The sequence below is a fragment of the Triticum dicoccoides genome, chromosome 2B (genome assembly GCF_002162155.2).
Source record: "Triticum dicoccoides isolate Atlit2015 ecotype Zavitan chromosome 2B, WEW_v2.0, whole genome shotgun sequence".
Classification (NCBI taxonomy): domain Eukaryota; kingdom Viridiplantae; phylum Streptophyta; class Magnoliopsida; order Poales; family Poaceae; genus Triticum; species Triticum dicoccoides.
This window is the reverse complement of record NC_041383.1, coordinates 804,601,161-804,612,321: the sequence shown is the minus strand read 5'-3', so window position 1 is coordinate 804,612,321 and position 11,161 is coordinate 804,601,161. Positions and strand designations below refer to the sequence as shown.

At 44.4% G+C, this 11,161-nt stretch overlaps 2 protein-coding genes across 4 annotated transcripts; both read right to left on the bottom strand.

Annotated features, from left to right (window-relative positions):
* Positions 1-19: 19 nt before the first annotated feature.
* LOC119366459 (SART-1 family protein DOT2) lies at positions 20-5,558 on the bottom strand. Of its 2 annotated transcripts, none has more exons than XM_037632201.1 (13): positions 5,278-5,558; positions 4,081-4,680; positions 3,781-3,946; positions 3,633-3,693; positions 3,372-3,485; positions 3,201-3,294; positions 3,062-3,128; positions 2,924-2,983; positions 2,193-2,799; positions 1,744-2,114; positions 1,264-1,484; positions 654-735; positions 20-455 (listed from the first exon to the last, which is right to left on the bottom strand). In XM_037632201.1, the coding sequence occupies exons 2-13, from the start codon at positions 4,641-4,643 to the stop codon at positions 375-377; spliced, it is 2,487 nt and encodes an 828-aa protein (XP_037488098.1). In that variant the 5' UTR covers positions 4,644-4,680; positions 5,278-5,558; the 3' UTR covers positions 20-374. The 2 variants fall into 2 exon arrangements, with proteins under 2 accessions (XP_037488098.1, XP_037488097.1); XM_037632200.1 differs by having other exon boundaries at positions 4,081-4,685; positions 5,278-5,557.
* A 423-nt stretch (positions 5,559-5,981) lies between these two features.
* On the bottom strand, positions 5,982-10,471 carry LOC119366458 (putative threonine aspartase). Of its 2 annotated transcripts, XM_037632199.1 has the most exons (11): positions 10,259-10,471; positions 9,822-9,872; positions 9,398-9,518; positions 9,167-9,251; positions 8,766-8,847; positions 8,552-8,681; positions 7,315-7,481; positions 6,976-7,139; positions 6,606-6,726; positions 6,419-6,520; positions 5,982-6,332 (listed from the first exon to the last, which is right to left on the bottom strand). In XM_037632199.1, the coding sequence occupies exons 1-11, from the start codon at positions 10,454-10,456 to the stop codon at positions 6,240-6,242; spliced, it is 1,314 nt and encodes a 437-aa protein (XP_037488096.1). In that variant the 5' UTR covers positions 10,457-10,471; the 3' UTR covers positions 5,982-6,239. The 2 variants fall into 2 exon arrangements, with proteins under 2 accessions (XP_037488096.1, XP_037488095.1); XM_037632198.1 differs by having other exon boundaries at positions 6,419-6,726.
* Between the last annotated feature and the right edge of the window lie 690 nt (positions 10,472-11,161).

Below are 11,161 nucleotides of genomic sequence, written 5' to 3'. Positions count from 1 at the left end.
CACACACAAACATGATACATGCATCTGACATGGAAAAGAAATCCTAACTGAGCGCTAAAACCTGTATCATTTTCCACATAAAGGCTAGCAAGCATGCTTCTATCTGCAACTTGTAGACCGTGCACGGATAGAAACATCGTTGCGTTACAAAAGTTACACCATCTGTGTGTGTCAAGACTGTCACCATCGAAACAATCGGTTTAGGCTGCAAATTTACAGGTTCTTACGGTTCAGCGCATCTGAGGACGGATCCTCCTGCATGTGGCAGGCATTTGGCGCCTTCCGTCCATGTCGGTGACTCATAATCTGCTCCAGGATTGCAGATTCGCTAGACAGCTACCGCTGGTTCCTGTTCACTCCACTCCGCTGCAACCTCAATTCTTAGGCTTCTTTGGCGGCAGCGGCGGCATGCCACCAAACTGGGCGCTTCGTTTGATGCCCAGAAAGTGCTCCACCTGATGAAGAATTAGGTCAGTAACAACTAGTACATCTGGATATGGCAAAACATTAAATGCCCAATTCAGTAAATGCTACTCCCTCTGATCTAAAATAAGTGTTGTGGTTTTAGTTCAAATTTGAACCAAGGCTACTGACACATACTTTGGATCGGAGGGAGTACAGAACAGGAGAGGGAATATCATATGTCAGCTTACCTTTTTGTCGCCGAGCATGGGCGTCAGACTCCCGGGATGCGCCTTCTCCACGCTGGCAAAGCCACTAGCGTCGCCTGTCGGGCTACATCACAAACAAGAACTTGATCAACCACCTCGGCAAGAAAGAAACTTGCAGGAAGGCATTGCAGATTAGTTAGCCACTTCCATTCAAGCAGGACCAACGCAGTTTAGATAACATGCAATATTCAGACGAGACATTTGATTTGATGATTGATATGTAGTTGACATTAGAGTCATTTGGGAATCTTTAACATATTCAGTTACATCTCAATCAGAGTAGCAAAACAAAAATCATCAGTGTGGCCCTCGAGCCCTTATAATCTCTAAATCTAAATCACCCAAACCTTATCCAAAGGTCTGGATCAGGAAGTCGCGTAGCACCCTAAAGTGAGTTTTCACTAGAGTAGATATCCTAGATTAACAGCCAGCAACAATATATTTATTAATATACATTAATCACCTGTACTCATGAGTCATGATTTAAGTTAACCAAACGAAAGAAAGTTTTGTCAAGACTAAGAAAGCATAGTGGCATCAACAGGACCAACAAACATGGACTATGCGAATTAGAAGTAAGTCATGAACATACCCTGATTTTGCATTGCCACTTAAAACAAGGTATGGTGTTTGGCCACGAGCTTGAGCGTCTCTCATCTTTTCCGCGGACATCAAAGGCGTGTCAGAAGATTTCATTTGCTTAGCTTTCATATCATCCTGGTACTTCTTCTGCCGTTTTTCCAGCTTCATTTTACCTGGTCCCTTGCCATGGAATTTGTGCGAAAGATCCCTAAACGCCTCCTTAGGTGTCATCTGGAGGAAAAACACAAAGTTATGGTAAATAGCATATCATTGTTTTGTGGCACATGTTCTTCGAAAGGCTAAACAAATACACATGATAAATGATGGTGTCAAAAATGCGATATCAAGTGGTATGCAATGATAAAAAATGATAACCAATGTTGCATAAATCATACTACCACACCAAGATACACCTCAGTACTATAAGATTTCATAGAAAGGAAGACCCAGGTGTGAGGATGGGTAGGACAGCATGCAGATGATTACTTACCACTCGACCGAATTCATCCATTCTTTCTATGCGGATTTCTTTTTTTCCGTCCTCAGCCTCTTCCTCAATACCAACAAGCTTGCTTTTCTTCTTGTCCGTGGTTCTGCCTCCCCAATTTGTGCCCTCATTGAGGGTCCCTCGCTCCTTTAGAAACTTCAAAGCTCCACCCAAACCCTTGCCAACTGCAGCTTCATGCACAACCTCATCCGGTGTGACTTCTTGCTCCTCTACATCCTTTTTTGGGTCTTCAATGACAGCTTCCTCTTTGATGACTCCCAATCTGCTTGTGTCATCTTTTGCTGTAATACCTGAAGGCATATCATCATCGTCTTCATCCATAAACACATCTTCTGCTTCTGGCTTGCGTGTTTCTGCAACAAGATAATAGCAGCATTCAGTATCAATACAATTGTTACAAATTTATCAGAAAATACTTCCAAATAGGTTACCTTCATTCAATTGCAGACCCCACACGAACTCTTCCATCTCAGTGATAACAACCTTATTCTGTTGTGCATCTCCCTCTGCAGCATCTGCATCTCCTTGCCCCTTGTTTGCAGCAGCCATTTCTGCTACAGACAGAGGACCAGAACCTGCAGCCTCTTCCTGCTTCCTTAGAGATAGCTTCCTTGCTTGCTCCAGAGATTTTTGCAGATCTTCATAATCGTCACCAAAAACAAGTTCTTCCTCATCAGCCGGTTTACCGGGCATTTTCTCCTGACGCAACGCTTTTGATGCCTCTTCAGCCTTTGAAATGGCTACTTGGTACGCATTGCTTCTCTTTTCAGCATCAGCCTTTTGCTCTACCTCCCTAGCAGACTGTCGTTTACCATTATTCCTGGACCCAAGATCAGCTGCTCCCAGTCCAGAAGCAATCGCTTCTGCTTCAAGTGCATCCAGATCTAGCTTTTCTTTCTTCCTATGGGATTTCTTTTTCTTTGGTTTCTTAAACTGCAGCATTTCGTCAGCGGTGTAGTAATCTGATGCCATCTTTGCTGCGGAAGTAAGGTCTTCTGTCTTTTTCAGAACAGAACCACCTTCAATCCTTTTGCGGAGCTGTCAACAGGAAAATGTAAATTGGTAAATCTATGCAAAAGTTCCGGCATCGGCATTTTCAGGTTGTCCCAGAAAACTACAGTACCAATGGCATTTCATGATTTCTATGGCAAATATAAATTACCTCTTCTAACTTCTTCTCTGCTTCACCGGTGAAGCGTCCACCTTCATCAAGTGTCACTCCCTGTCAAGTGAAAGGCCAAAATGATTAAAGAAATATCAATAGGAGTATCTACCAATTGAAGCAGTACAGCATGTTTACCTCATCTTCCATTGGGTCATCATACTGTGAGAGCATAGGTTTCTTTGACATCGGGTCATCATTGAACCTACCAACATGTTCAAGAAAACAAGGATTATGATGGGAAAATTAATCTAAGAAACACAAATAGTGAACTTACTTGTCATCATATGTTCCTTTCTTATGTGCAGCCCTGTAAGCTTCGTTTCTTTGCTTCTGCTCACCAATCTCAATGTTCTCAAGCATATCAGCCTCTATAAATTTTAATTTTTACACAAGTCAGAAAAGATCAGAGGAACCAGTAATAACAAGTAAAACAACAACACATTACCTTCATTGATATCCCCATCAGCCAGAATACTCTGATCTTTGAGTGTCATGACAACTGCTCCACCTTCTATGACTTTGTCAAGCCCGTGAAGAACCTTCACTCCAGATAAGTGGTCTTTTTTCAAGACAATGGGGGAAAACAAGAAACATGTTAGCCTGACTTCCATTGACAGAAAACTATGCCTAAAATAACTCATTACAGCAATAAATATTAGTGGTTGACAAAATAAACTTTGCTAATTCAGGATTCGTGGGTGATTACCTCCACCAAGTTTATCAGCCTCATCATAGTCGTCATCACTATTTTCTGCTAACATATCATCCTGAAAGTTTTAAACCATGAAAGTTATTAGTAAATAACACGGTGTCATGCTGGATAACATATCCAAAACAAATCACTAAATCATCACCTGTTCCTCAAATACTCGTGCAAGACGTAACGCCTTTTCCTTTTCAGCTTGTCTTTTCTCGTCAAGTTTGCGACTCTTGCCTACCCAGGATAGTATCTCTGAAGCATCATCTTTATCATCCAGAATTCCCCCTTCCTTTTTATCCTTCAACCTTTCTTCCTTGGCCCTAAAGCAGATAGCCTAATTAGAAATTATTTGTATTCTTAACTGTTCAACCAATTAAGAGATTTAACAGTGTGCAAATTTATGACTGAAGAAAAGGCTAGTGAATCGAACAGAAACAACTACTCAAGGGCATACCTCGCAATGCGGTCCCGGAGGGCAGATGTGGAGGCCTGGTCAGGCTCTCCTGGGAGGTCACCTTCCTTCTTCTGGTCTCCCTCATCGCCCTTAGGCAAATCTGCGTCTTCTCCACGGTCCTTTCCCCTCGACTTCTCCCGTTCCCTATCCTCCTTGTCCTTGTTCTTGTCTCTGTTACGGCTCCTGTCCTTGTCCCTATCCCTCCTTTCCTTCTCCCTTTCCCGCTCCCTCTCTGTATCCCTTTCCCGATCCTTCCCGCGATCACGGTCACGGCCACGGTCACGCTCTGAATCCCTATCCCTGTGCTTGCTGCTATCCCTGTCTCTGTCCCTATCTCTTTCCCTCTCCCTCTCCCTGTCCCTATGCTTGGTATCATCCTTGTCCCTCCTCCTCTCATCCTTATCTTTCTCCTTCTCCTTGTCCCTCCTCCCACTGCCATGGTGATCCTTCTCCTCCCTCCTGTGTCTATCCCTCCTTTCCTTGTCCTTGCCACGGTGCCTGTCGCCACCATCGACATCCATCTCTTCCACCACCGCATCCCTAGCATCGTCAGCCTCCCCCATTACCACAGTCCAAGATTAACCAACAAGCACCAGCCTCCTGCCCTGGAAAATATCAGTTAAAGATCATATTAAACAGTGGGGAAATGGAATGTTTGCCTCATATTCGGTGGCATTGGCATTGTATCGCATGCACTTCAGTTGATTGCAATGGATGTTTTAAGTTTTTGTTGATGCCTCGCATTGCCCCACCCCTCTAATTAAACCGGTTTCTATTCATATCAACAAATAACCCATTTGCGAATTTGAGGAAACATAAATGCCCATCTCTGTCCTCTTCTGTCCTCCAAACAAATGCACTTATATCACTAGACTCAAACTTGCAATGATAGATATCTCTCTACCTGACACAAAACTGGATCGATTGACCCGACAACAACAAGATTATGCAAGCCCATGGACAACATAACTAGGAATTATGCACACATCAATCACATTCCCAGACACGGATTTCTCTCGCAGAGACCGCCGCATCAAGCCCACAAGTGAACCAGGCCACATCTCACAGTCAGGTCCACGACTAATCGCAGGTCACAAGCAAGGCAACGCCCCATCCCTCCCAACCTCCGTAGCAAGACCTAGGGTTTAATGGACCGCCGAATCACGCAAGTGGGGGAGAAGAGCACACAGGCCATACCTCGTGGCGGCGGGGGCTCCCGCGGGGAGGGCCGCGTCCGGGCCCGAGGGGCCGACGGGTCGCGCTGGGAGCGAGCGCGCCGCCCACCAGCTCCGCGGACGAGCTAGGGCTTGCTCCTAGCCCAGCGAAAGGGGCCGGGCGCCGGTGCCGGCGGAGGCGGCGGCAGATCACGGTCCTGCGCTTCGAGGCCGCGGGCGGGGCGCGCGGGCTCACCGGCGGGAGGAGGAGGAGGCGGCGGCGGAGGAGGCCGATGCGCGAGGGCGAGACGAGACACCGGCCGCCAAATCCGAACCCACGCGAGCAGCCAGAGAGAGAGCTTTGTTTGGGCCTGATGGCGGTTGCTGGTGAACTGGTGATGTCGGGCCGGGCGGGCTCGTGGTCCAGCGCGAGATGGGCCGCGCAACACGTTGCATCGGATTTGATTGGGCCCGGAGAATGCCTGATTTTTTCTCTTTTCAGGCAAACCGTATAAATCCCCCTCAAAAAAAAAAGGCAAAACGTATAAATTCCCTAAAAAAAAAAAGGCAAACCGTATTAAAGAAACATAAGTACTTATAGCATTTTTTTCATTACGGAGGGAGTACTCGCTAAGAATTTGGTAGTGTAGATATAAATTCTTTTTCTACAAATTTGGTCAAACTTAGGACGAGTTATGTAAGATTCTTCGTGCAGCGTTTTTTAATAATCCATGCAACAATCAACACTTAATAAACCGATCACCACGATCGTTCAAACAAACATCTTCAATTTCGAGTTCAACATATATTCAAAGTTTGGAAGCTATTTGCCGATGTGTCGCTCAGGGCATCCTTTGTCAGCAATGGGGCACAATGGATGGGGGATATCATATTTATCACCCATTAACAAGTTATCTATGGCACACACAGAATATGTTCACCCCTCAACATAACAGAGAAGTGCCCAAGGACAAATAAAAGGGGAACCACACGGGCAGCTGATCGTCATCCTTCAGTCGACGGTGCGCCGAAATTCACACGGGTAGCGAAATGCTGGACGGAGCCGGATGGTGCTCTTGAATCCCTAAGCATTGAAACCTACAAAGCATTATCCAGCGTGAGAAGACTGATCCAAACAATCAGGTGAGACGGGTTTTTAGCGGAGACTACGGCATACTACCTACCTTTGGGCTGTTCATATTGCTCCCGAAATACCCGATGCCGAACGATGGGGATGAGTAGGCAGCAACGAGCTCGACGGCTTCGAGTAGAGGTGACTCCCCTCTCTGCGGAACATGCATTGTTAGACCACGAATGGAGGGGTCGCTCATCGAAAGTCAAAGGAAAGGAGACGGTTTTGCAGATGATAACCTTTGTAAGGTCAGACTGAACTAGCAAGAGCCCAGCGCCGGTGTCGTGAGACATCTCGCTGCTGCTCTGCACCACCGAGCGCAAAACTTTGGTGCAGGAGGAAGCAGGGCCAGACTGTGACCTGAAAAGATGCATATTGAATTGCAAACGTAATGATGATTTTTTTATTAAAAAAAAAAGAGAAATGTGATGCAAAAGATACATGTTTTTCATGTTTGTCAGTCCATTGAGGTTAGCAAAAGGTCCTTGGTGTGAGATGATCATTTTAAACACAAAAGACAAATAAATGATTTTTCGATCCAAATAACATGGTGACCAATTGTAGACTGCAAATGATATATGGAAAGAGCTGACTGAAGACAAAACCTACAGTGATGCTGAGATACAACATTCACGGGAAGCAAATCCTCTAATTAAGTGTTCGCCAGCTCCGGTTGCACAACACCCAATTACGAATGGTGTGCCAAATGGTCCTTTGGATGAAGCCCAGCACCCAGAGCCGTACATAGCAGCTAATCCCACCCGGCCATCTACCTGCAAGAACATCATGCTTGTCAGCATCTATAGGCATAAAAATCTAGCTTAATTTGCCCCAAACAGATATCTTCTCTGAAACAAACAAAGGGCTTATATGAAGGAACGACAATTCCAAGTGCGCTGCTAGAGCTCAACTGCTCAAAGTAACTGATGAATAAAATGACCAAATGACCTTTAGTGCAATGCCACCACTAGATGCGCCAGATGCTACATTTCCATACTCATCAACACATACAGCGCCAACAGTATCCATTACACAATCTTGATCATCTTCCATGATTGATCTACTGAATTCTTTCCTGATCTTTTTTGCATTGTTCAAATTCTCAGCTTGAGCTCCTAAAATAAAGTGGGACAGGTGAGGTGGACTGGTGGAATACAAATACTGTATGCCGAAAGCAGAGTTGAATCACTAGTGCACACAACAAGCACAAGCTAAATATTTGGGTGTTGAAAATTTTAATTTATTCTCTGGAAAGAGATCAATAAATACATAATAGCAGCTACGTGACCATTTATGGAGGCCAAAAATAACGAAACAGTGAATCAAAGATAACATGCAGCAGAAGATATTAAGCCAAAATGCATGAATTTTAAGCACAATATCAATGATCTGAGTATCTAATATAAGCACAACAAGGCTTGGTCAAATCATTATTATTGCCCTACATTGTGCAACATCGTTTGATTTGACGATATATGTTGGACGTTGTGCTGTTCGTGGAATAGATTTTGTTTCCCTTCTTTTCATTTTGCAAATTACCTATGCAGCATGCAAAACTATCAGCAGAATATAACATCAATACAAGAATAAACTGAAGCATGGTTGGGCTACAGGTGGACCTTCTAGTTTTGCTCAAAACCATATTTGTTAAGAGAGCATATCGGGTACTGCCTGGGGCAGAATGGCATCCAGGATACTGAATGGAAGAAATACCTCCTAAAATAACATCGGGCTCTAACATAAAAGGTTGTCACATGGGCACATATAGTTATATAGGCTGATATGTATGTCACCGACATATAAAACTAAGCATCGTAATAAATATCACTGGATACAACTAAGTGGTGTCAATATCATCAGGTAAAAATAGGTGACATTGTACAATTGCAACTAAATCTTCTGTTCACAGGTGCGAAACATCGTGCAACTCCTAATAGGAAACTTTTTTTCTTTCAGAAATAGGCCTGAGCGCAGCTTTCTATTGAAAGCTTAAAATAATATGTAAACGTTAAGCTCATGGTAAACTTCCTATTGTAACTTTAATATTTCTGTGCAAAGACCAATGCTAATCGTACAAGTGCAGTCAAGTTTCAGAAGATAAACCAACCAAAGGAACATTGCATATGGATGCCAGAAGCGTTGGGAAGAATTAAAGCACAAGTGAGATATGAACAAGCAAAGGAACCTGATGGGTCCAACTGTATTGAAGTAGATTCTGAAGCAGAAGCAGTGGATCGATTAACAGATTCCTTGGCACTAGCAAGCAACGCACTGTACTTTACCCACTGTGCTTTTGCATTCTCAGTCACTAACCACTGTGAGAATGAGAGAGAGATAGTAAATTACCAGCGATTAGGATTGAAGAATTGGATGAAAGAATTCTACAGAACATGGTTTACATTATTATCCTCCGATGTGGTTTCGATTATGTCCATTCCTTTACATTTTGCCCATTGGAATGCTCCCTCGCCGACCAAAAACCTAAGAAAGATAGAATAACTCAGCAAGTCAGGATTACTGGTAGGATGGATAGGTGCATGACAGATTGCCATCCATGGATTACTGAAAAGCATCCATCATGCAATGGTTCAATTCCCCAATGCATATCTAATATGTTCAATGAATATAAGCCGTCATTTGCATTACTTATTTCAAGCCAGGATTAATTTGGAATTAGAAGATAACACAACGGAATCGGTCGTGTGACAGAAAATGACACAAGGACAGGAAACTACTGAAAAAAGAAAAGGTTATGGTAACGAAAACATGGAGAAGAACCTCGAATTGTGTGATTACATACATGGGGGGTATCCGACCAAGCAGTGAAGAACCTGACATTTGTTCCTTTGCCAAGTGCAATGCAACTTGGATGGGGTTCTTTACACCTGATCTACAAGAAACAGAAAGTATGGTCAGAGCTTTAAGGTTCTCTGATTGTAAATATACATATCAGCAGAAAATTCTCTGATGTACTCTCATTTAAGCTTCTATGCTTTGTAGGATCAAATTTCAGTAAATTTGCAACAACTACCTTTCACAGCTCCGACAGCTCCGTAAGAACCTGTAGTTCCATCCATGATACTCGCATCGCATTCGACCTGACCACTCTCGGTCAAACTTGAACCTCGACCAGCGTTTGTGATGGGGTCATCCTAGTCAGGCACAGATGAGAATCAAAAAATACATTCACCTTTTGAAACAAGCAAGTACCAATAAGACTATCATCGAACTAAAACACCAGAGGCTTGCTTAAATCTAGGAGGGTCGTAAACCTTGATTATATACAACTAATGCTTCTACTTTCCCATTTTGACATTAATAATTTGGGACTAAATCAGCTAAGCATACACCAGACAATTGCTTACTCATACAACCCATAACTTGCCGCAGATGATAACGAAACAAAGTATACAGACAGACACTACGTCTGTCCACAGGGAATGATATGTGCATACCTCCAGCACTCGAATGGCAGCCGCGACGGCATCAAGACTTGTGCCGCTGCCCTGCAGATACACAAGGAGCATTAGGGATTATTATTCACAAGAGCAGAGCTACATGGACGCTTCTCGAGCACGCCATTGTCAACATCAAAGTATGGCACACACCATGGGAGGTGGACAGAGACACTTCAGACATCAGTAACCACAGTGGAAATGCAGGCCCCTCCCAAAATCGAGTGCATCAAATTAATCAGGCCACTGTAATTTCTGAGGGTTGATCTGGTGGCTCTATCGTTGTTCTAATCTAGGGGTAAAATCCTGAAATCCCCCACGCTACATATGCTCGGCGGGACAGCACGGATGAATCCGAGCTGACGCAGGCAGCACGGCGAAACCGACGCGCTACGGTACGGGAGGAGGAGGGGAGCTCTAGGGTTGAAGGAACGGACCTCGCGGAGGACGGCGGCGGCGGCGAGGCAGGCGCGCCTGATGGCCCGGCGGTAGGCCCGCTCGTTGGCCGGAGCGTGGAAGCCCGCGCCCACGTGCACCGCCACGAAGAGCCTGCGGCCGGGCCCCGCCCCCGCTCCCCCGCCGCCTCCTTCGGCCGCGGCCGAGCCGCCCTCCCCGCCGCCGCCGCCGGTGGCCATGTCTGGGCGAGGAGGTTTCGGAAATTACGAGCGGGACCCCTGCGGAGTTGGCAATTTGCGCCGGGGTATTAAATGCAAGGTGAAAGCACGACTTAACAGTAAAATAATGCACATGCAAAAAAAAAAAAGCTCTATATACTTGTGAGCTGGAGATAATAATAAATCATTGAAAATCCAGAAAAATTAACATGCTAGAGCCAGGTATGTCTAGTATTTTATTTTATTCTATTTTTTTGTAAATTTGTGAATACCAGAATTACTTTTTATAATCATGTTTTTTCTCTATTTTGGTAGATTCTTGTGCAACTTGTATACTATTGCATAGTTTTTGGTTTCTCCTTCATCAAGAGAGCCTATGATAGTGTTTCTTACTGTAGCTAATGTTATACTGGCATGTTTTCATGATTTACATACAACAAGTAGAGCTATTAGTAATTGTTTATGGACGGACCGAACTCAGAGCTTTGTTCAAGTTTTGTTTGGATTTGAAGTTCGCTTCATTTTTGGGGTTTAGGGTTTAGGAAGAGGAAGAAGTGAATTTGCTTATGTGGCACCTTTTTCCTGCCAACTCGGCCCGACAGGCGGTCCCGGCCAATTAGTGATGTCATCGAAACCTTTAGCATCTAGCATCAGTGTTTTTTGTCACTGTCAATTTTTCGGTGCGGTGTAAAGCGTCACGTTTTGTAAACTGGTGGTTTTACGAGA

Bases quoted from the DNA above. Each gene is read 5' to 3' on its own strand.
- LOC119366459 (XM_037632201.1), bottom strand. From the start codon at position 4,643: ATGGGGGAGGCTGACGATGCTAGGGATGCGGTGGTGGAAGAGATGGAT. The intron at 3,947-4,080 runs GTATGCCCTTGA...TATCTGCTTTAG, and splicing joins CTCCGGGACCGCATTGCGAG to GGCCAAGGAAGAAAGGTTGA. The intron at 2,984-3,061 runs GTAAACATGCTG...TTCACTTGACAG, and splicing joins ATGACCCAATGGAAGATGAG to GGAGTGACACTTGATGAAGG.
- LOC119366458 (XM_037632198.1), bottom strand. From the start codon at position 10,456: ATGGCCACCGGCGGCGGCGGCGGGGAGGGCGGCTCGGCCGCGGCCGAA. The intron at 8,848-9,166 runs GTATGTAATCAC...TATCTTTCTTAG, and splicing joins CTTGGTCGGATACCCCCCAT to GTTTTTGGTCGGCGAGGGAG. The intron at 7,482-8,551 runs GTTCCTTTGCTT...ACTTTATTTTAG, and splicing joins AATACAGTTGGACCCATCAG to GAGCTCAAGCTGAGAATTTG.